Source organism: Heterocephalus glaber, unplaced genomic scaffold, assembly GCF_053883595.1.
Source record: "Heterocephalus glaber isolate CG9 unplaced genomic scaffold, H.glaber_assembly_v1.0 deba00000943, whole genome shotgun sequence".
Lineage (NCBI taxonomy): Eukaryota > Metazoa > Chordata > Mammalia > Rodentia > Bathyergidae > Heterocephalus > Heterocephalus glaber.
This window is the reverse complement of record NW_028258175.1, coordinates 2,313,011-2,337,141: the sequence shown is the minus strand read 5'-3', so window position 1 is coordinate 2,337,141 and position 24,131 is coordinate 2,313,011. Positions and strand designations below refer to the sequence as shown.

Below are 24,131 nucleotides of genomic sequence, written 5' to 3'. Positions count from 1 at the left end.
TATTTGGGGCTCCTGGATGTTGCATTTAAATCTTTAATTTCCCAAGCCCCTTGCGCCTGACTGACCCCATAGAGCTGCTGCCACCCTCAGTCCCCATGGAGGCTCAGGCTGACCCACATCTGCTATCAGCCCTGCCACCCGCCAAGTCCGAGGGAGGCCCTGAGCCAGTTAATTAACAAGGCTTTTAAAAGACGTTTCCAAGTGATATGGAAGGGGAGAGTGGAGAGGGGAGTCCTTGAGCTGAAGAGCTCAACTGTGAGCTGAAAGGTAACTGAAGAGCCTGTGCTCAAGTGCTGTCCCCAAGGGGCCCTGGAGCCAAGGCCAAGGCTGAGCAGGCAGGAATCAGAGCCCAGCCTTGTTATCCTGAAGATCAGCCCAAGGAAGTGGGGTGTTCAGGAGACTCCAGAGAAGTCAGAGGTGGCACCTTTGGGACGTGGGGAGGTAGATGGGGCAGCCAGGCATCAAGGAGCCAGGAAGACACCAGGTGTCCCCGAGAGCTGCCTGGAGGCAAGCAAGGCAGGCAAGTGTTCAACCAAACGCTCTGCGCACAGACAGCACACAGCTTGTCACCTGCGTGTCCCCGTGCACTGGACAGACTGCACCATGCGTCTGAAGTGGAGAAGGCAGCTGACAAGACTCGTCTGCACCTTGAGCGACAGAGCCAGGCACTTCCTCTTCCGTGAGCAGGGAGACACCTGCTATCCCAGAATCGCTTTCTGCTCAACCTGTGCCGCTGTGGGAAAAAACGGACAGCCACACTCCCAGCAGCCACCTAAGGCCCCTGCTAACCCCACCGTGGCCAGTCAGCTCCAGCCTGGGGCTGCTGTCACCTCTCTCCGAGACCCAGCCGCCAATAGGGAGCTCCTCACCCGCCCCAAGGACCTGCCCAACTGGCTGTCACCTGCAGTACGCCCTCCCTGGTCCCAGGGCCACAGGGGCCCGGCCCATCACAGTGCTTAGCACCCTCAAGCAGCTGTCTCCTGCCGGCTGTCTCCCGGGTCTCTGTGAATTCCGGGGTCACAGGCTGCATGCTCATCTCATCTCTCACGCAGCCAGCACCCAGCTTGCAGGAGCATCTGCAATGTCGTGTTAGAGGAAGGAATGGCTGTCAATTGTGGTTCTTCTGGTGAGGTCCAGGAAGCGAGGTAGCAGCACCTGCTCCTCTCCTGTCCCACCACCGCCCTGCAGATGTGACACACGGGGAGAGCGCCAGGTAACAAGGTGCTCAGTAACCAGAGGCCCTGCCTCGAGTCTCTGGATCCACAAACCAGGGCGTGGCTTGAATATGGCTTCCGGGACACTTCTCTGCTCAAGCCTTTAGGAACTTCAGAGCCTGTAAATTCTGCCCTTCTTCAGAAGAGAAATCAGGCCCCAGCAATAGCCACAAGTGGCCAAAACATTTGACCCCGTAGCTCCAGTGGTTAGAATTCAGCTTATGGGAAGATAAAGACAAGCATGCAGATTTATGCACATGCATGTTCACCGCATCACTGGTAATAAAGAAAAACTACAGATAAAGGCAAATCCATGTGATGAAATGCCACATGTCATTAACAAGCACGTTCTGAGCAGTATTTAGTAACACAAGGACAGGCTCACATGTTAAATGTGTAAGACTCTAGAACAGCCAGGAGCTCAGTGCTACAAAAGAGAACCAGGAAAACACAAAACCATACATATTTGCACACATACAGGAAAATGAAAAAAGAAAACACACCAAAATATCAATGGTTCCTTTCTCCAGGCAGCAGGGTGAGATAAATTTATTTTTTAAGTAAGAGTTCTGGCTATTTCACGTATTCTACTACAATAGTTAACAGGAGAAAAGCAAATGCTGTTTCAAAAAATTCCCTCTTGCACTGCTTGAGACTAAAGGTAGGCAGCAGAGGAAACTGCTGGCCCGTGAGGAAGGGTCTCATTGCTCTCCTTCCGAGCCCAGCAGCTGGCCCTGGGCTGACGTAAACGACACAGTAGAACAGGGCAGGCAGGGCCCAGCTCGGAGACGAGGTGCCCTCCCAGGAGGCTCTGAGGCGGCAGGAAAGCGGCTCCTGGGTGAAGCCCCTGCTGTTACCTGCTATTCCCACCCCAGACAGACCGAAAGGTCACTGTCCTCCCTCCTCACTCAGAACACAAAGGTAGTTTCCAGCTTGCTCTCAAGCCTATGGGAACACGGCCCTAAGGGGACCCAGACTAGAGCCCCAGGGAGGAGGCTCTTTCTGCAGATCACCAAGTGCCTGCCTCCACAGGGTGGGAGCGGGAAGCGGGAGCCCACACCCAAGACCAGGGTCATCCCCAGCGCTCCTGGAACAAGAGCCCCAAGAGCCCCTGTCTCAGCCCACCTTCCCCCAGCCCTTCCTCTACCACCCCAACTGCTGCCTGTGTTCCTGTCCCAGGTGGGACGCCAGGCGACAAGCCCAACCCTGGCCCTCTGCCTCCAGCCCTGCAGAAAGCTCTGATCGGGCACAGCCTCTGGCTTCCCAGCAGGCAGGTGAGGCAGTATTTATAGACCTGAATAATCAGATGCTAATTCCTTTCTGCAGAAGAGCAATTAGCGTCTCAATCCTCTCCTTTCAGAACTCTGAACTGGGGCAAGCTGCAGGCAGAGCAGTCACTCTATGCTGCGAGCTGGTCCGGCCCCCATCAGCCCATGGCTCCTTTCTTCCTCAGTTCCACCGAAAGCCAGTGCCCACCCTTCTTGGAAACCACACCTTTACCTTCAGGTAAGCCAGTCTCTCCCAGCCAGGTCCACATCAGAATCTACCATAGTCCTGCCTGTTCAGTCACCATGACATCTTTGTTACTCCTCGAAGTTCAAGGACAAGTACCCTTTCCACACACCCCAGGGCAGGGCCTGGCTCTCACATACCCGTTTCCCTTCCTCCCCTACCTACTTCTGTTCTCTGGGCAAACTATCCAGGGTCCTCAATCTCCCTACTGTCCTCAGGCGAGACTCCAGTCCCGAGGGACAGTTCCTGTGGGCCACCCTGGGAAAGCATAGAAGGTGGGCAGTGGTAGCCCACGCCTTCGATGCAGAGAAGCAGGGCCGGGCACAGCTCTGGGCCCAGCAGTCAGGCAGGCCGGGTGCACGTGTCACCGTGAGGTCCCTTTGCTGGGACCAGCTCCTCTCTCTCCTTGGAATACAAGAAACAGGAACCCGGCTCCTCACTCACTTCACTCAAGCGATGTCCTCTAGAAGACGATTGACACAGAGACCGCACACCAGTGAGGCCTCCCCAGAGACAAACAACTCGAGCACCCTCAGCCCTCTGCCCACTCTGCCCCTCACCTGCCTTACCGGGATCTGGACAGAAAGAAGCTCCTTCGCCAGCTTTATATAACAACAAGGTAAGCATTTTATTTTTCATTAAGCTTTGTTTCTTAGTATCACAATGGAATGATGAGAAAACAAGAACAAAAACATGAGTCTTTGCAAATCCCTGGCAGAGCAGAGCCTCCAAGGCAATCAGAGGGGAGGGGAGGGAGTGGAGGGAGGGGAGACTCCACAGAAACAGTCCCAGCATGGCTTCTCCTGGCCAGCTGGCCCAGGGCGCTGGGGAGGCGGATGGTGAGAAGGTGGCACTGTCCTAAGCTGTCCTTGGTGCTTCTGCCCCGTGACTGCTCTGCACAGATCGCTCCGTGGATCTCCCGGTGCCTGGGGTACCTGGGCCCAGGATTCCTCCTGCTCCAAGTGCCCTGGGAACCAACCAGAGCAGCGATGGACCTGGAGCCGGCTCCACTGGGCTGCAGCAGGACGGGCAGTGGAGGGCAGAGGCCAGTCTCACCACTCAGGGCTGAGACCTCCCTGGCGACGCCTGTGGCGGAGGTGGAGGCGCAGGCGGTGCGGCCACTGTGCAGCAGTGCGCATCCCTTGGCAGTGGGCTAGAGCTTCACAGTGCCAGGAGGCAGACTATCATTGCAGAGCCGGTAGTAGCGCAGGTCGTTGACCAGCCTGTGCACACTCTGGGTGAACGAGGGCAGGTCCTGGAAGGCAGGAGCACAGCTGAAGCCCTGCCCTGCAGGTCCCTGCCCTCCAACAGCTCGGGTCACCCACCACTACTTCTATGCCCAACCCCAGGGTGTGGTCTGCAGCGAAGCCCTGATAGGGGAAGAGTAAGGGCAGATCTTCCCCAGGGCCTGTGTGCTAGGCAGCATAGCAAGCAATTAACAAGCATCAGCCCATGGTCCAGTGCTGATAGACAAAACACCCCGCCCCAGGCTGCACCAGTGGGAGGGGCTGCCATCTAGCCCTTGGGGTCACCATGGCTGACCCCCCAGTGCCTAAGGAACGCGTCCCACACAGGCTCCTACTCGAGTGCCCTGCACTGTGGGAAGCACCCAGGCTGGGAGGGAGCTCCTCAGTTGGAACCCTGAGCACTCTCCTGGCCCTCTGTGAGACTTCAGTCTCTAGTGTGGAGTCCAGTCTGTACGAGGAACACAGCAAAGCACTGTCACAGAATGAGCGGGCTGTCTACCCTGGCTGGTGGTGCCAAGGCGATTCCATCTTCAAACCTGGGTGACAAGACCAGGCTCGGGAAGCAGCTGAAGGCACTTCCCACTCTCCCACTCCACCTCACCACTTCCCTGCCCACAGTGACTCCTCTTCTAGAACTCCGCCAAGTCTGTGTCGGCCCAAGAGGCTGCTTGGAGACCTTGCTGTCCTGGCCCTAGCTGGCTAGGCAGGGCCTCTGCTGGGCTTTACGGGCCCTGGGCTGGTAATGTAGGCAGCATAACCAGCCCTGAATCCTGCTCCCTGCACCACCGTGTCCAAGCACTGTAACTGCCATCAACCTGCTGGCCTCTGGAGCCCAGGTTCCCTGTGAAATGCTTAGCAGCACCACCTGTGCTTCAGAGGGCTGCGGAAGGCTTAGCCAGGACAGGATGCGGAACTGCTCTGCACGGTGTGGCCCACAGGGGGCCCTGTATTGCCTGTGTCTGGAGAATACTGGCTAAAGGCAGGAGCTGGGACCCAGATGGGCCACTGGGCCTAACAGAAAGCCAGCTCCAAACACAGAAAGAACACATGAGCTTCTGGAAAGCCGGATTCCTTTTATCCCTTATTCAAGAAAAGTCCTTTAAATCAGTGGCTCTCAAACACCAAGTCAGAATTTCTCAGTGGAATATAAGTCTGTTTCTCTGTCTTTAATAAGCCTTGGCTTTTGATATATAAGTAGATTTGGAAGTCACTGCTTTAAATCAAGAAGTTAACTCATACTGATGTCATGAGAAACTGATCATTAAGTATTAGATTTGGGCCCCAAGAAAGGGAAGAAAAAATACCAAAGAAGCTAAAGTGAACTTCAAACTTAAAAGAGTAAGACAGATCTCAAGGAACGAAAGATTCCAAGACAAAAGAAAACAGGGTCTGGGTCTACAAACAACTTTCCTGATGCATACTGTGAGAAGCAGGGAGTCACGTCCACCCCAAGATGACCAAAATGAAGCCCGCATCAGGCAGGCGGCCAGGGATGGGCCAAGCACAGCAGTCAGGAACATAGGAAACACAAGAGAGCCCCAAGACTTCATCTTAATGTCACCATGTCTGTGTGAGGGTTCAAGGGAGAACACGACTTGTTCTATGGAAAAGTTCCAGGGAGAGCCTACTGGGAAAAATGCAGATTCAGACACCGGCATAGGAAGAGCCAGGCAAGCTCCCAGGAGGGAGACCCCAGGACAGGGGCAGCTGGCACTGCGGGTCCAGACACCCCAGCAGTGACGGCATCAGGTGCATTCAGAGCTGTCAGCACCCCATTTCCCTCGCCGAAGGGCAGATCAGAGGGTGGGTACCTCAAGGACTTCCCCACGGGCCCTGGGCTGGGGTTGCTCTGGAAAGATGGGCAACCCGGGCCCATCTCTACCCAGAGGCCCAGAGCTGAAGCTCCTGAGCACTTGTCTTCTTGGCCAGTCTGCAAGTATGGGCAAATCAGGGACAAGTATAACTCCTACTACACCTAGCAGTGCTGGCCCCCCTGAGGTGTGCTCTGGCCAGCGGAGTCATTTAAGTACAGAGGAAATGAAGGAGATTCCCCACCCTCCCCGACACAGGGGATGGACTGCAGGACCAGGCCTGAGGCTGCAGTGGCTGAGACTGAGCACCTGGGAGCTACAGAAGCCAAGGTAGGGGAAGGAGAGAAAGATCCCAAGACGGTGTTTCCTCAGCCCAGCCCGGCACTAGGCATCCAGGCATCACGCAAGGTGCCACCCTATTACACCCACAGGCCCTGGTGTGCCCTGGGGCAGCCTGCCCCTCACTGGACAGGTCCAGCCTCCGTTCTTCCCTTTTAGCCTGGCCTTGCTCTTCTCACCCGATCCATCTTGAAATTCCGCCCCAGAACATTTTTCTGGTTGGCATCCACACCATCACAGCTCGTCAGGAACTCTGGAAGGAAGGCTGCAAAGAAGCCATCGAAGTCGACAGAGGCCATGTTGTAAATGGCGATGCCAATCTCCTCTTGCAGGAGGTCGTGGGACTTGTGAACCAGGACCTGGAGCAGGACGTTCACAAACTGGAAGAGCATGGTGGTCCGGAAGATCTTCTGCAGGGAGAGGTGTGGGGAGTGCAGGGCATGAGGCTGACTCAGCCCCTGGGCTGACCCGGTCTCAGGGTGCTCGCTACAGGTGTCTTTCCAAGAGATGGGCACTTACCTTGTGGTACAGCTTCTGCTTGGTGTTGAGAGTCTCTAAGTAGAACAGATTTTGTTTGAAAAGGTGGATGTCTGGCTGGAGAAAGGACTGTCCAAAAGCCTGGGAATGAGACCACCGTTTCATAAGCAGCCCCGGAGCTCCCCCAGGTCCAGCCCCTCTGGGGCCTCCACCCTGTACCTGCAGCACTGACACACCCTGAGCAGGGTCTCCCCTTACGTTCTGCATGAGGGCACCCCATCATGAGCTTCCTGACCTGCCCGGCCAGGCAGTGGAACATGCCTGAGTCTGAGCACCCAAGTCTCCCCACTGAGCTTCCCTTCCAAGTTTGGTTTTGCACCTACAAGACAACCACTAGAACCTTTTCGCGAGGTCTTTCAAACAAGAAGGCCACAACTCCAGCCAAATCCCCCAGCGATCTTAGGAGATGCTGAAGCCCACCTGCTTGCCTCCTTGAGCCAACCAACCCTGCCGGAAGCAACCCTTCTCCTTGGCATCCCGGGTCTCACAGGTCACAGATCCTGAGGCTCCTTCTCAAGCTTTGCCTCGGGGTTATGCAAGAGGAAAACTGTAACTGCCCTGGAATGCCTGGGTAGGAAGCCAGTAGTTCAAGAGCAAAATGAATCCCACTGTAAACACCACCCACCCTGCTCAAACAGAAAGTGACTCAGGAAGAGCGGGAGAGGCTGGCGGTCTGCAGGAAGCCTCCCTACAGTAAGTGCAACTGTTCTGCCAATAAGCTATGCAAAGGGACCTTGTCATCCCTGCTGCAGGAGTGGAATCTCCATGCTATCCAAGGTTTCCATTTATTTAAATTAAGGCTCACCGAAGTAAAACATATGGTCAAGCTTTTGAAGTTCACCAATATGACATTCTGACTGACACAATCAGTGTGCCACCACCGTAACAAGACACATTTCCATCACCCCAAAATGCTCCCTCGGCCTCCTTTGTGACAACCCGCTCCCCTTACCCCTAAGCAACCACTGCTCATTCTCTGTCCTTGGGGTTTTGCTTTTTCTAGCATGTCAGCATGGTGCCACACAGCTGTATCCCAGCACTCTGGGAGGCTGAAGCAAGAGGATCACAAGTCCAAGCCAAGCCTGGAAAACTTAGTGAGGTCCAAGAGCTGAGGATGTTACTAAGTGTAAAGGTACTGGGTTCAATCTCTAGTACTGTGATTGAGGAGAAAGAAAAAAAAAAGGACTGCGGGGCCCCTCCCTGAGAGACCCCTCTTCAGCTGCCTCCTGATAAGGAGAGCCCCGGGTGGCTTGGATTCAGGCAGTCTCCACACACCATGCATCTCTAGCAGTACGCGTTCCGGGTATGTTACTTCATTTATCTCACAACAAACCGTGAGATGGGCAGTATCTGCCCCACTTTACAAATGGAGGCACTGCAGCCCCAGGAACCCACTAACTGCACAGGTACTAACAGGTGGAGTTGAGCTTCAGACCCAAATCCGTGGGACTTCAAAGCCAGGACCTGCTGCAGTGGCCAGGCTGGAGGATGTGGACCACACGCCAGGGCAGCACATGAGGGACAGGGGGCCAGCAGACCCAGGCAGCACGCAGAAGGACATAGCTGCACGTGGTTCACACGGCAGCCTTGCCGGCTCTCCCACCTCACCTGCATGATGGCACTGAACTGGGGCTCATTCTCCATCTGCTCCTCGCCAAGTCCCCTCTGCACACTGGCCAGGACAGTGGACTTAAAGAAGTAGCGCCAGTTGTGATGGAGCGTCCGGAAAAGGAGCTCAAACAGCTCGGCCTTCACATCAGGGGAAGAACGCTGTGGAAACACAAACACACATTTGCACATTCCCTTTGTGCAGCATGGGAGCTACTCATGACCCAGGCACAGGCAGCATGGAAGCCTAAGAGACACCTGAGGACAGAGCGCAGGGTGTCAGCATCTACCCGCACTCCAGTCATGTCCTGTGCAGAAAGCATCGAGCCCCATGAGGTGCAGGTCACACCAGAGAGCGCCTACCCTGAGACCCTGAGATGGAGCGCCCCAAGGCCCCTTCCTGCGACAGGAGTACTCAGCTGTGTACGCTAGGAAAAAAAGCACTACGTGGGGAACGATGAGGGTGTGCATTTTCCATTGAGAAAACAGCCCATCTGATGTCATATCTTCCTGCCTGGATCCCCTTTCCCAGGGTGAAAGTGTTGCCCCAGCGAACCTGCTGGCCTTACACAGTCTCTGAGCCTAAGGTCGGTAAGATGCCTTAGAAGCAGTTCTGCTCTTCACTGAAAGAGTTTAAAGAGCACTTGGAAACCACAGGAGGAAATGTTAGTTAAGAGGACGTCCTGGTGGAGGCAGCGTGCTGTGCTAACGGCCATCTGCCTGCTGCCTCCTGCTGGCCCCCAGGGTTCTCAGAGAAGAGAGCGAGTGCAATATATTTTCTAACTTAACCAAAATCTCCGTATCACTGGAGAACATAGCATTATTCCTGATATCTCTGTAGAATTCAAAATTATAAGGCACATCTATGTAATCCAGTTTTGTTTGATTAGAATTAAACTGACACTTGAGGTCCCAAGTTCCATGGCAGGAAGCCAAACAGGGCCCAAGTACGTTTCAGGATGCAAAACATTTGGACTTGTTTCAGTCTCAGTTCAGGCTAAAAAGGTTAGCATCTATTTATGTAACTATTAGCATAAAATTCAACTTACTCTGAATTTTGTCATGCTGAGTGTGTGTTTTCCAAGAAGTACAAAGTGCTTTCCTTTAACAATGAAGGCTTGTTTGAATGCTTCCAAGAACGTGCCTTGCATCCTTGAGATCATGAATGCTTTCATAGGAAAGTATACTTGTAATAATGTTTGCTGCGGGAAACCATACATGCACCTAACAGTGCCAAAGGAGACTGACTGACTCACCAATCAGCGCTGTAATGACTACACTAGTCTAGTTCTAATTAACCTGACACTAACAAGACTACACCAAGCTAAAAGCATTGTTTCTTAGGGGGAATTTTATAAAAATATTAAAATAACTAACAAATTAACTTTTTAAAACATTTTTCCTTGGCACATCATTTCCAAGCAGGGGGGCAGCACTGGGGACCACACTGGCCTCACCTACCTCAGCAATGATGGGGTACACCTGCTCCATGCACAGGGCAATAATGCTGGGGAGGAAAGGCTTGAACACCTGGCCAGGCTCCTGTACCACCACCTGCAGGATCTTCAGGAACTTCTCCACTACCCGGCAGCCAGTGCTGCCTTCGTGGAGGATGCTTTCAGCCAACTGTTCTCTGTAGACAAGAGAACACCACACAGTAACCCAGCAACTGTTTCTCTGGGGAGCAGCGTGAAAACCAATGTTTGTGCCAAGTGAAGAAAAGTAGCAGAAAGTCCCCTGCTGTGTAGCCAGGCCCCACTGCTTCTCAGATGACTCGTAAAGACTAGTGGCAGGTGAGTGGTTACCTGGTAAACATGTTGAGGAAAGTCTGTATGATCTGTTCAGTGAAAGGCACACCCATCTGTACTCTAAGGCCACGGAACAGAGTGAGGAAGAAGCTCAACATCTCGTCAGTCACATCTAAATAAAGGAAATGGTCAAAGTCACACACATGGGGACAAGTGCAGTCCTTGGCTTGATCGACTCTCTTGTGCAATCTGCACTGTCATCTCTCTCTAATGCTTCCTGCTGGAAGAAATTTCCCCAATACCAGCAGGGCCAATGATAGAAAGCAGAAAATGATTAAGAACCTGCTGAGAAAACAGCTCTGGTACAAGGAACCTTGGCCTGACGGACCAACAGGAAATGGAGGGCGCCTCGAAGCCTCATTCAGTGCCCAGCACCCAGCCATGCTCAGAGCTTTCACTGCAGATGGGTCATTTCGTGCTCAACTAGGGCACACCTGAGCAACTCGGCCACTTCTCTCTGTGACCAATCATCCCTGCAGTCAGGTCACAGGTTAAGTGGCTAAATGTGGATAATGAGTGTGTACTCAGGCTGCGTGGCCATGCTGCATGAAGGGGACTAATTGCAGAAAATACTGCTTACAGTTTGTACAGTTTGGTTCCACTTCAAGATCCCAACAATTATCCTGCATGGTATATTTTGACTTTAATCCCATACAATCTGCTTGCAAGCAACAGTCAATGAATATATGCTGCGAAGTACCCATATTTCACTGGCAGGTCAACTGTACATGCTTTCAGGACAGCCAGGCAAGTGCATCACTCAGAGCTGGAGAGCCTCATCAGCGATGGTGACAGGGTAGGTTGAGGGGAGCAACCTCAGCCAAACTCACCTTGCAGGTAAATAAGCAGCACTAATCTGAGACACTTCTCTCACCTCTCTTGTGTAATGCACACTACTCTCTCAGTTTACCCTTGCTTACTGGGAGAAGGCAAAGATGAAAGAAGGAAAACTAGGCATGAGGCCACAAATGACTCTGCAAGGTGACAGGTACCAGGGTCCACGCTGAGGGCTCTGCTCACTTTTTCATGGGCTTTTTCAGCCCAGAACTCCAAAAAGAACAGCACTGCCCTCTGCTGTTGGCACTGGTTTCCCATAACTGAACAAGCCAAGGCCTGTGCTGCACGCCCTACACATCTAAGCAGGCACTCAGGCTCTCTCTGGTTAGCAGCATCCACCCATGAAGCCCCTGGGCCAGCTCCTACCTGACTGATGGATAAAAGCTGGAAAGAGGGCCAGGGAGACCTGAACAGATTCCTGCAGCGACTGGTAGCAGATCTGTCGGGCCTTGGTGGACTCCCCGGAGATGTTCTCCACGATATCTTCTAAGACACCGAGTGTCTGGTGGATAATCACTTTGGCTGCAAATCAAGATCAAGCCGCAGGTTATGAGTTGTTTGAGGATAATGCACAGCATGAGAGGACACAAGGAAAGAGAAAGAAATCTACATAGGGTCAGGAAGACAGAACAGTCAGCCTTGGTCCCACTGTACACATTTCTCTCTTTCTCCTTTCTACCGCCGGAGCCCAGTGCTCTGGTCTGTCCGCTTGCTCAGGTTTCTGCCGATTTTGCCCCTAGTCCACAGAGAAGAAAAATAATGAAGTTTACCCCCATGTCAGCTGCCCTGGACGTACTCAGAGGCAGAGCGCTCACCTAGCATCCCTGAGGCTCTGGGTTCCATACCCAGCAGCACAAGCTAAAGAACACAAAGACGATGAATAGACTGGTGAAAATTAAGTGTCGGCAGGTAGTTACCACAGCAAGAATGGACACGTGCAAACTCAACTTTCTGCTGCAAGTCCAGATGCCACCCAGCCCACCAAGTCACACCAACACCTGGCACGCACATGTAAAGGTGCTGGGCTCAGGAATAAGCTGCGTGATCAATCTTTGACCTATTAGGGCTGCAGTCGGAGAATACATACAATTATCATTAGGATGTATTACCAAGAATACATATGACTAACAATACCCTGACATGTGAGCTCACATGATGATTCCATAAAGCACACTGGGAAAACAGAGGCAGTGGCCAACACACAGGGGCAGTGAGTCCCAGATGGGAACCACAGGTGGCTGTGGACCTGGCAGGATCCTCACTGATGCACTGGGGTCAGCTCACAGCCCGCCCTGCCAGGGCTGCTGCGAGAGTTAGAGACAAGGTTCAAACAGTTCTGGCAAGGAGCGAGGCATGTAAGAGAGCCCAGGACAAGGAAGCTGTCGCCATTTCCCAGAATGGGAGGAGGCTCCATGGCTCCCAAATCTTCTACCTGGCAGAGCTTTCTGGCTCACTCTGGTCCTCTCACCAGCCTGTGAGCTGAAAGCAGACATGCTCAGAAAGTGTACAGAATTGGGTCCCTAACTCTGCTAGCTGCTGGGTCTTGGCTTCCTCCTCTGACAATGCGGGCAGATAACATCACTTCACTCATGGGACTGAGGAAGGAAGAAGACAACGGATCACAACAGGCCTGACCCACTAGTCTGGTCCCTGACCCACTAGTCTGGTCGCAGTGGTGCTAACAATGAGTGAAAGGCACTCCCACATTACTGATTACGGAACCACTCACAACTACTGCAAGCCTACAGACCTTGAGCAAGCTAGGAACTCACCCAGGGAGACACTTCCCCTAGGCACAAGGCCCTAAGGAAGCAGTTTATAGAGAGCAAAATCAGTAAAGTCGAGAGAGCAAAATCAGTAAAGTCGAGAGACCAAAATGTGACCCCTGACTTTTAATGAAATTAAAGCAGGGACCAAGGTTTATCTGCAAAAATACAAATGTAAAAAACTGAAAGCACTGCAATTAAGCACATAATTTTTTTTTTTGGTACCAGGGATTGAACTTGGCTCCTTGCACTTTCGAGGCAGGCGGCGGAACCACTGAGCTAAATCCCCGGCCCGTAAGTACATAATATTATGAGGATGGGTAAGAAAATTATTGTACTTCCACAGGGATAGGATATTATAAACCCATTCAAAACTATGTTTTCAACAAGAAAGAAGCAACTTTAGCAAAGCAGTACACAGCCGAGGATCTGAAGCCATTCAGACCCAAACTCCTGACCCCACTCCTTTATCTGGGGCCCTGCACTACTCAGACCTGCCAGGCCTTGGGAAAGGGGGCCTTTCCAAGGGACAATGGGAGTCACTGCCAGAAAGCAGTGAGAAGGAAAGAAGTGATGTAACAGGAAGTATATTACTACACTAAATTTGCTGGGAATAATCAGACAAAACAAAATAACAAGCCTGGACCTCTTAAAAAATGCCAATGTCGTAAGAGACAAAAATGGGATGCTTTTCTCTATTAAAGATGAACTATAGGGGCCGGGGATTTAGCTCAGTGGTTTCGCCGCCTGCTGCACAAGCGCAAGAACCTGAGTTCAATCCCCGGTACCAAACAAAAAAAAAAAAAAAAAGAAAGAAAAAGATGAACTATAATGCACAATCCCCAACTTTTTAAAAAAGCAAAAGGGACAGTTTGGTAACAACTATAGCAATTTTTAATGTAGCCCAATGTTAAAATACTATAACATATTATTTTGATTGTGTTAATGGTGTTCTGGTTATGTAAGAGAATATCTTTTTCTATATAAAGGTTAGGTATTCAGGGATAAAACGTCAGTATGTGCAACTTACTTCATATGACTACGTTTTAAAAAAAAGTGTTCAGGTGCAACAGCACATCCCTGTAATTCCAGCTACTCAGGAAGCTGAAACAGGAGAAACACAAGTTCAAGGCCCACTTGGGTAACTTAGCAATACCTTGCTTCAAAATAAAATTTAAGAAAGGGCTGGGGACATAACTATGGTAGAGCACTTATCTACCACACCAGACTGCCATGGGTTTAGTCCTCTGTACCAAACACACAGACATATGCACAGCGGACGTGTGTTAGGGAGAGGAAACACAAAGGTTAACAAAACATTACAAGTGGTGAATCTGGGGTGAAAATCTGAAGACTGTCTCATCATTCAACTTCATTTTCTTATCCTTTCAATTTCTCTGTAGGTTTGAAAGTTTTTCAAAGCACAAAGCTGAGAGAAAAAAGAAACTTTCCAAACGCATTTCATCACTGTGGAATGGGAATAGTAAGATACATCTCCCAAGGTTATAAAGAAGACTAAACGAAATAATGTAGCCCACTTTTTCAGCCCAGCACCTGGCACACAGTTAACACTCAAAAACTATTAACCATATTTTTAGTTATGTTCAGAAGGAACCGTAAACACTACCCAGTAAGTATTTCTAGCATGTGGTGGCTCCCACTTCCCATGCCCTCTGAGGTGAAGTCACATCTGTGCCGCTTACTATGGCCAATGCAACGTGAATGGAAATGATATGTGACATTTCCTGGCAGGCATGTTAAGAACCACTCCACTGTTCACCACCTGCCCTTTCCAGTGTGACCACAGTCTGAAGTGGAACTCATCAGCCTGGGTCCTGAAGTGACCTCCCCAACCCGTTGACCCAAGCTGACCACACAGTATAAACAAGACATTTTTCCCCTTGTATTAAGCCACCAACCTGCTGGGGTTGTTTGTTACCACAGAACATAACCAGCTGATGCTGACTGACAGAATAACTTATAAGATGAAGTGAGGAAAATGGACCACTGAACTTTATAATATTCCTGACCAGTTCTCTGTAATCCCCTGGGAAAGTTACTTCACCTTCCTATACCTTAGTTTCCTCATGGTTAAAACCAAGAAAACTGGGCTGGGGATTTAGCTCAGTGGCACTGCGCCTGCCTTGCAAATGCAAGGTTATATCGATCCCTGGTACCAACCCCCGCCCCCCCAAAAAAAAACCCAAGAAAATTAATAGTACCTAACTCAAAACTAATGTGAGAATTAAATGAATTACTCAATTTTTGAAAAACATTTAGAACCAGGATCAGACAAACATCAGACTTTGAAGGCAGATGCTAGAAAAGCCAACAATGGATATAAAATCACTATGGCAAGAGCCTGTACACAGTATGCCTTTAACATGTCAGCTAGTCTTACCCAGGCAGGTAACTATAAACATACATCAAAATAGAAAAAGGAAGACAGCCATGGTGGCACACACTTTAATCCCAGGATTTAGGAGGCTGAGGCAGGAGGACTACAAGACCAGCCTGGGATAGTGAGACCCTGTCTAAGAAAGAAAAGAAAGAAAAGAAAAGAAAGAAAAAAGAAAAGCCACAGGGGAGAGGAAGAAGACAATAACAAGGATGAGGAGAAGAAAAAGAAGAAAACAACGATAACAAAGCACAGCTAAAATGACTACTTTCTAAAATATTAAAAGTGCAGTAGACTAAGGCCGGAAGACTGTGAGTTTAAAGCCTGTGGACTACAAAGCAAGACCCTGTCTCAAAAAGCAAATAAACAAACAAAAAATAAACTGGTTAGATTTAGGAGTTTCCTTTTCTTTCTTTACACTACTGTAATATTTTTGTACAAAGAGCATATTTTAATCTTCTGATTATAAAAACAATGTTTTTAAAAATCATGCTGAGGGCCAGGGATTTAGCTCAGTGGTTTTGCTGCCTGCTGCGCAAGTGCAAGGATCAGAGGTTCGATCACCGGTACCAAAAAAAAAAAAAAAAATTATGCTGGTACATAATATTATTTATGATGTTTCATAAGGCATTTTTCTTGACATTCTACAAATGACACCATCTAATTTTGTTTCACTATTTTCTTATTTCAAAAATAGAATGTATTCTTAAAACTATTCCTATATTTGTTATTTCAGGAAAGTTTTCAGCGAAATCTGATACCTTTACTTGAATTAAGAGTATTCCTGGTTTCACTTTCTTTTTTTTTTTTTTTTTTTTTTTTTTTTGGTACCAGGGATCGAACTCGGGTCCTTGCGCTTGTGCAGCAGGCGGCAAAACCACTGAGCCAAATCCCCAGCCCCCTGGTTTCATTTTTTTTCACTCCCTCTATGAAAAAATATCAAATTTCAAGTACCTTATGTGAAGATACCAAGCTCTTTCAAAACTTCTGAGATATATGTACCTGGAAATGGTTAGAACCAGTCTCACAAGACAGTTCCTAAATTCCTTGTCCCAGTGTAAAGGGGAACTCCTTTGTCTGCTAATACATGTATCTGAAATGGATCAATGATCACTCTGGGCTTTTTTTTATCAATGGCAGGGCCCACTACTATCTTCCACAGGTACTTTCCTTAGGTCTCCAGCAGCTCTTACATTTTACCTCACAGAAGGAGCAGCCTGCATTCAGGAAATGTGTCCCACTGACATGTTAACTGACTCCACAGACTTTAGGATTCTGCCACCCAAGTCTGACTTTTCTGCTTGGCAGCTGTGTAGCTACAGACAAATGAATGCAAATGAGCGCCAGGTGCAAATCTCACCTGCCACAAGGAAGAGTACTCCTCCCCTAACAAGGCCCTGGCCGGCCTGCCTGGAGGTCACTTACTGTCATCCAGTGGCACCTTCCTCTGTGCGGTGACAGTGTTGGGCTTCAGGCTGCGATAGTCCCTGGAGAGTGCAGAGATTAGGCTGGCATGGTTGAGAGAGCGCATGGGCCACTGCTGCTCATTCTCGGGAAGGTTTGGCCATGGAAGCAGCAAGATGTTAGAGAGTGCACGGCAGACCAACACCTGTGCCTGCAAGAGACACAAAGACCCCCATCAGAAGTCAAAGAGCAACCAACAGCAGGTGGCCATGCCTGGCCAAGCCTTGGACTCCTGGGACTCTGAGCTCAGGTCTCCAGGCTCCTTCCCAATAACCTGGCTCAGGCCTGCAGTCCAAGGCAACCTACACAGGAAAAAGAAGTGCAGCAGTAACCCCAAGTCAGAGTCTGGCACAGCCCAGGGCCATCCTCAAGAATCCCTGCTGGTGTCCACACTTCCCTTCCGGTACCTGAACCATTACAGAGGGAGAAAGCCCACTGCACACTGAATCTAGCACGGGCCTCAGCTTCTGCCTTCTGGCATCACCGTGAAGCTACTCTAACAGGGTCGCACGGAGGCTCTCTCATCCCACATGTAGTCCAGGTGCTCTGGGGAGGACCTGCTTCCACCCCTCCAACCCAATCCCGGTTCTGCTCTTCACAGCACCCAGCCTGGGCCTCCCGGGAGGCTTCTTGGAGAAGAGACTTGCCTGGAGCTTCCTGACCCTAGAAGAACACTACGAGCCAGCCTCGCCTCTACTAGAAAGAACACAAAGAACTCTCTTGGCACTGGCCACATTACCAGCATGTCGGGAGGAGCTTTCCCTCTGTTTGCCTTAGAAAGGGCAGCACAAGAAAGAACCACTGAGGCTCTGTGGTGCCGCACACATAAGCAGTCCAGACAGCACGGTGTGGCCTGGACTATGAGTTCAAAAACAAAGCCAGTCTCTCCCTCCTCAGCTTGCCCAGATCAGAGCCAAGAGGCCACCCTGGGGCCTCACCTTATCAACAAGTCTCTGAGCAGAAGCATCAGTGATCCTGTTGAACACCTTCTGCACCGCAGGGATGCTAATCAGAAAGACGGGCCGAACAGTGGTGGCCAGGGAGACCAGTAAGTGGCACGCAGACAGCAGCAACTTGTCCTGGACCTGGAAGTGAAAGAGAACAAGTTGGCTCACTATGTCCCCTGCATGAGTGGCACTGGAAAAAAAGCTTTGGGAAACACCCACAAGCTAAACTTGCTCTTGACTGCAAATTTATACCCTCTAGGTGCTCTCCACAATTACTCCTATGATGACTCTCAGCAATCAAGTTCCCATCTTTTCTTCCCCACATCCACAGCTCCTGCCCTTAAGCCAGTTATCAATTCCCTCACCCAGCCCCAGTCACCCCTACCCTCGGGACTGGGCATTGACCCCAGGGCCTTCCCGCTGCGATACATCCCGGCTCTTTTTGAGACAGGGAGTTACTAAGTTGCACAGGGTGGGCTCAAACCTGGATTCCTCTGCCTCAGCCCTCCAGAATGCTGGGATTACAGGCGTGCAATGCCATACCTGGCTCAGTATCACTTCCGGTCCCTTCTTCACAGTCACTAGCATCTTTCAGGAATCTACAACGGCTCCCTCTGAGATGTTCTATCATGTGGCACACTCCCTGACACCTCACCCAAGTCTTCCCCTCCAGTGTAGAAGTCTTCATCTCACTTCCTTGGTTCCAACCAAGCCAAGATCTCTCTCACCATTTCCTTTCTACACTTCATCAATCACCCATCTCTCCTACTTCTTTCACCTCAAATGTCTATCAAAAACTTGATTCAAATATTATTGTCACTTTCAAATCAGCAAAAAAGAAAACTTTTGGGGGGGGAGGGGGGTGGCAAGGAACTGGGGACAGATCCAGTGCCTTGTGCATGTAGCACGCACTCTGGCTAGGTGCGGCCATGCACACCTGTAATCCCACCAGGCTAGGAGCACAAATTCGAGTCCCACCTCGGCAACTCAGTAAGACTCTGTCAGAAAATAAAAAATAAAACAGGCTGGGGGTGTACCTCAGTGCAAAAGTCCTAGATTCAATTTCCAGTATTACTTAAAAAAAAAAAAAAAGGCACGTGTTCTACTGACTACACCCCAGCCCTATAAATAGGACCTAATGCTGGAAAGAACATGGTGAAAACAGCATACCAAAGTCAGGATATCCAGAATTATTTAGAAAAGAAAGATCACCGTAATTTCCTAGAACCACAAAATATTCATAACCTTTCACACTATAATCTCCACTTATTCTAAGGAAATTACCTACAAAGAACAGTTACGTTCATGAATACATGCATTTCAGAATTATTTATAATTAGTTTTTCTAGAGATAGTCTAAAAGTCCAGCAAAAGTTAAGTACAGACCACACTCCTTAGGGGACATAATAACTTGTTTACAAATTATAATGATAAACACAACTTAAATTTATGGAAAATAATACATCGTTAAAAGTGATAAGAATGCTATCTATACATGATTAAAAGTATAAAAGAAAAACAAGCATTTATATGGCCTATTAATATAAAACGGCAATCTTCTTGGAGGACAACTTAGTAGAATCTGTCAAATTGTACATGGACATAACCTGTGACTCAGTAAAGTTCCACAGACGTGTGTAGAAAGAGACATAAAGAGAGCTCACTTCCATCCATGGGAAAATCCTGATCCATCTCTACAGAAGAATAGCATTGGGCAACATCAAACACTGAAGTTGCTCGACATATACAAAAGACTAAGGCACACTGTTAGGCAAACACAGCTATTATCTCTAGCTATCTACAAACTTTCATTTATATATGAAAAAAGTCTAAAAGAATATACAACCAACCACTGACAGCACTTAGCCAGGGAAGGAAAGTGTTTCAAAGGAAAGGGTTAAAGACTAAAAGTAACTTTTTAGTCTGTAAACTTGAACAATATTTTGCTTCCTGTATTGAGCATGTACTCATGCATTCATGTATTCGTGTGGGACTCAGAGAACTAAAGAAGTCCTATTTGAATGTGGCCTACAATGCTGTATCACAGCAGTTTAAGAATGAGCGTCTGGCTTTGTGTGGATGTTGATTTCACAGCAAACACATATGTGACAGAACAGAGCACGAGACCTTGGTGCTGATGAGCGGTGTGACTGCGTCCATGGTGGTGGAGATGAGCGTCACAAACTGCTGTGTGCTCTGCCGGTGTGCTTCGCTGCAGTACTGCGCCAGCCAGTGGGAGTAGGCCTGGAGAGCAGCCAGGGACTGTGCGTGCCTGCGGGGAGGAAAAGCCACAGGTGAACACGTGTTAGCATGAACTTTTATTGTCACAGGACAAGAATTCCATCCACGGTGCTGGATGTTCCAGGACATGGTGACAGCCTGAAAGCCTTTCGCCCACTCACACAAGACCTGAAAACTGAAATACTCAGCATCGGCATGTGGCCAGTCTAGAACACAGGTGGCAGTTAGTAAAAATGTCTATTGGGTCTCAACTTTCCTGTGAGACACGAGTTCACCTGAGGATGGTACATTACAAAAACAGTACCAACAAATTTGAATGATAATGTGTTGGTTTTAGAACTAGTAAAAATCTAACATCCATGGCCACAGGCCAAGATGAAGAGGAGTACCAGGTACTGCAGCTCTGTGTGAAGGCTCCACAGAAGAGTCTAAGTTTAAGCTTCTGTCACACCATGCATCTGGCTGGAGATAACTGAAGTGACAAAGACCTTGTCTGCTTCCTCCAAAGGTTGCACTGCATCATACAAGCAATAAAATATATCTAAAAAAAGTTCACAATTCATCAAAGATGAAAAACAAGAACTCTTTTTTTTTTCCTTAAATTCTTTTATTGGTACATTTTAGGTATACAATACGTTTACATCTATCATTGGGTGCTTGTACCTGTACATGATGTATCATGGTTATTTTTTCCCCATTACCTGTGCGTCCTTCACCCCTCCACCCTTCCCTATTTACACAGACATCATTTCCATTGTTTTTCTTTTCTCATAATTTTTCCTTTCCCCTTCCCTTCCCACCACCCCTACCCCTTTGGACCTTTTCTTCCTATTTCAAATTATCAATTATTCATTTGTTTTGTTTTTAGGCACCAGGGATCAAACTTGGATCCTTGCTCTTGCACAGCAGGCGGCAAAACCACTGAGCTAAATCTCCGGCCCCTAGTTTCTCATTCTTTATGGCTGAGTAGTACTCCATTTTATTAAAAAAACCACAACTTATTTTATCCAGTTTCTAGTTGATGGGCACTTGGGCTGTTTCCAAGCTTTAGCTATTACAAACTGTGCCACTATAAACATGTGGGCACATATATTGCTGTGGTATAAGTCTTTTAATTCTCTGGGGAAGATACCAGCAGGGGGATAGCTGGGTCAAATGGAACCTCTGGCCCTAGTTCAAAACAAGAACTCTTAAGGTGAGGAAGTTATCTAACACCTTCAAAACACCAGAGTTTGTAATATACCTCAAAGTACTTTCTCTTCTCTCTGTAACAATTATTAACTAATCTGTGGGGTGACACTTGGGATGACAGAAATAGTGCTCCCATGGTGCTGACACCAGAGAATTCCCGCCTAAATTACTACCCTAGTGGTTGCAAAATGGTAATTTTTCTAATCCTGTCTTTCCTTTTTTGTGTTTGCTAGCATTCTTCTGTAAGAAGACTGTTCCCTCCCCTCCTCTTGCTTCTTTCTTAAAATCAATATGGATATAAGAATTCTTATTAGTCAATATGGTATAGCCCATTATTCTTATTTTTTGATTATCCAGGCCCCATGTGTCCTTCAAGTACTTGCTCTTTTTTTAAAAAATAATCAAATAACTACAATTTAATTTTTCTGTTTACAGGACTGAACTTTAATTCAGCTCTATTAAGCACCTTTGTGATAAAATGTATCAAAAGTGCTATTCTTACAATGTACATGAAGGTAGGGAGTGTTTCCTGTTCCCACAGCTGTCTGTACACATATCCAGACTAGAATGCACTGCTTCTATGTAACACTGTTCCTAGAGACAGCGCCTCGCCTTTGAAGACCATACAAAATGAATGCAGAATGTACCATAGAACAGAATTCTTTAACACGCTAGGGAACAAGTGCACATGGTCCCATTACCCAGGAAAGAGAGAAGACTACACATTACTGTCTTCCATGCCCTTTCCTGAGCCCCTCTGTTCATACATTTCACAAGAAAGCACCCAGACAACTTTTCATGAAGTCTGATTTCCTTACTTCTAAGGTTTTAATCCAACTCCACATTTTAGGAATTTATCAGCAAATCAAAGTATTTTGGTTTTATCACTACTGAACACATTTACAGTTTTCAACACACATACATAGCTAATCAAAATGTTCCTGGATTTGTAAAAGATGATCACGTGGTAACCTGCTCACTTCTAACTCAATTAGATTCTCCAAAAGCTCCCTAACCTAGACTTTGAACCTTCCTCCAAAGAGTGCTGGCTTCTTGTAAGAGAGGAAGTACTGGAGCCACGACCTGGGTAGGAGAGGCAGCACTACGGCTCCAATGTCACTGCCCCTGGTTCTAGTGAGTGGACAGAGCCATGGCATATACAGGGAGACTCTACTTTAAAACCAAACTTGGCGTCAATAAGTACAGGGTAAATTAAGTGCTTCCTGATGAGAGGCAGGAGGAAAGAGACACCACATATGTGATGGTCTTGCCAAAAACGCTTCACCTTCAGATCAAGAGCAGAAACCAGGGCCGGGGATTTAGCTCAGTGGTTTCGCTGCCTGCTATGTAAGCACAAGGACCTGAGTTTGATCGCCGGTACCAAAAAAAAAAAAAAAAAAAAAAGAGCAGAAGCCAGCCAGCTCCAGATTATAGGGTGTTCATTTTTAAAACTTAAGGTCTCGGGCCGGGGATTTAGCTCAGTGGTTTCGCCGCCTGCTGTGCAAGCACAAGGACCCGAGTTCGATCCCCAGCACCAAAAAAAAAAATTTAAGGTATGACTCTCCAAAAGTCTCTCTCTCAAATACACACATATCCTCGGGGGGCACAACTGGGGGAAATGCTCTAGATTATACAAGATAAAATATGTGGCTCATGGTGAGTTAGACCTTGGATCCAAAAGAAATACAGACAGACAGACAGACATTCCTGAAACAGTTGGGGAAAACCTGAATATGAACTGTATGTTTGACTATATTACTATATCTTCTAAATTGGGTGTTGGCAATGTTATGGTTATGTAGGAGAATGACTTTATTACTAGGAGAGAAATGCTAAAAGAATTTATGGGTGAACTGACATGTCTCATTTATTTTCAAATGGTTCAGTAAAATAAATTATAGAAAGGTGCATATGTACAGAAAGCAGGGATCAAAAACATAAGTATAACTGATGACTCTAGGCTAAGGATATGAGAGCTTTTATTCTACAGTTTTCCTCACAGCCTATAGATTTAACTTTTTAAAAATAAGAGGTATTAAGTAAGTACCCTACATTCATGGTGAACAGGCAATTGTTTTGTATTTTATATTCAGAATTCATCAATTAAAAACTAAGGAGGAAGGGCATCAAAGTCAGCCTCTAGGACCTAACAATTTTGGTTTATCTAACACAAATAGCTCCTCATGGCTAAAATTACAGGCTCTCAAAGTTCCTGAAACATGTGAAAGTTGCTCCATTTATGAGCAAACTGGAATCTAAGTAGACACCTCACAGCTTTCTGTAATTCTCAAAGAGGAAAGCAGTACTTTAAAAAGTTTAAAAACACAGTAAATAAGATTCTTTCCATCATTTTTTTAGTTGGCAGTTCAAGAAAGCTCTAGAGCCGGGCATGGTAGCACATGCCTGGAAGTCCAGCATTCTGGAAGGTCAGTCAGGAAGATTGCTAATTCAATCAAGCCCAGTCTGGGCAATTTATGGAGATGGTGTCTCACAAAAAGGAGGGGTGGGTGAGGTGCTGGGGGGTGTAGTTCTATGTGAAGGTCCTGGATTCAAGCCCCAGTACCAAAAAAGAAAAGCTCTAAAATAGGAATCAGTACTTTTGAGGGGAAGGGGTACTGGGAATTGAACCTATGGTCTTCTGACTGAGCTACATATTCAGCCCTGCTCCCCACTTTTAAAAACAAGGTCTCACTAAATTGCCAGGGATGGAGTTGAATTTTTAAGCCTCCTGCCTGAGCCTCCCAGAGTGCTGAGATTTCAAGTGTGCATAGCCAAACCTGACTTGACTTTCTGCAAAACCCACCATTTAGATGTTTTAGACACTGCAGGCCATACATTCTCCGTCACAACTTTCACCTTTGGTGCAGTAGTGTAAAGACAGCAGAGGTTGGGCTGCCTGCCTTGCAAGTGCAAGCTCCCAAGTTCAATCCCCAGTAACAAAAAAAAAAAAAAAAAAAAACAGCAGAGGTGATCTGTGAATGAACCAGCATGGCTGCTGTCCAGTAAGACTGTATCATGAAGGCTGCTGTCTTGGCTGAGATCCTGAACCAGCCTGAGACCAGGCTGAAGCCATGTGGTGTTACACAAGCTCAAGTTCCACAGAAATTACGCTGCTTTCCCAAGGGTCCTAAAATCCAACATGAGAGGGATACCGCCAGATTTCCCAAACACCGTACTGCCAAACAGCATGATATTGTACTTCCCTCTGCCT

At 48.2% G+C, this 24,131-nt stretch overlaps 1 protein-coding gene and 1 long non-coding RNA gene across 6 annotated transcripts in view; one reads left to right on the top strand and one right to left on the bottom strand.

Annotated features, from left to right (window-relative positions):
• The first annotated feature begins 2,591 nt into the window (after positions 1-2,591).
• Positions 2,592-15,598, top strand: LOC110344193 (uncharacterized). The gene is made up of 4 exons (XR_015450443.1): positions 2,592-2,720; positions 3,145-3,345; positions 12,908-12,973; positions 14,083-15,598. It is a non-coding gene; the product is annotated as an uncharacterized LOC110344193 (long non-coding RNA).
• Xpo6 (exportin 6) overlaps positions 3,330-24,131 on the bottom strand; it is a 128,660-nt gene continuing 107,858 nt past the window's right edge. For all 5 annotated transcript variants that reach the window (XM_021237372.2, XM_087209074.1, XM_004856012.3 and 2 more), the window contains 10 exons: positions 19,616-19,760; positions 17,480-17,626; positions 16,503-16,692; positions 11,280-11,435; positions 10,074-10,188; positions 9,730-9,901; positions 8,269-8,430; positions 6,643-6,741; positions 6,303-6,533; positions 3,330-3,981 (listed from right to left, as the gene is read on the bottom strand). In XM_021237372.2, coding sequence (XP_021093031.1) covers positions 3,880-3,981; positions 6,303-6,533; positions 6,643-6,741; positions 8,269-8,430; positions 9,730-9,901; positions 10,074-10,188; positions 11,280-11,435; positions 16,503-16,692; positions 17,480-17,626; positions 19,616-19,760 — 1,519 coding nt within the window. In that variant the 3' untranslated portion in view covers positions 3,330-3,879. The remainder of the gene's footprint in view (positions 3,982-6,302; positions 6,534-6,642; positions 6,742-8,268; positions 8,431-9,729; positions 9,902-10,073; positions 10,189-11,279; positions 11,436-16,502; positions 16,693-17,479; positions 17,627-19,615; positions 19,761-24,131) is intronic.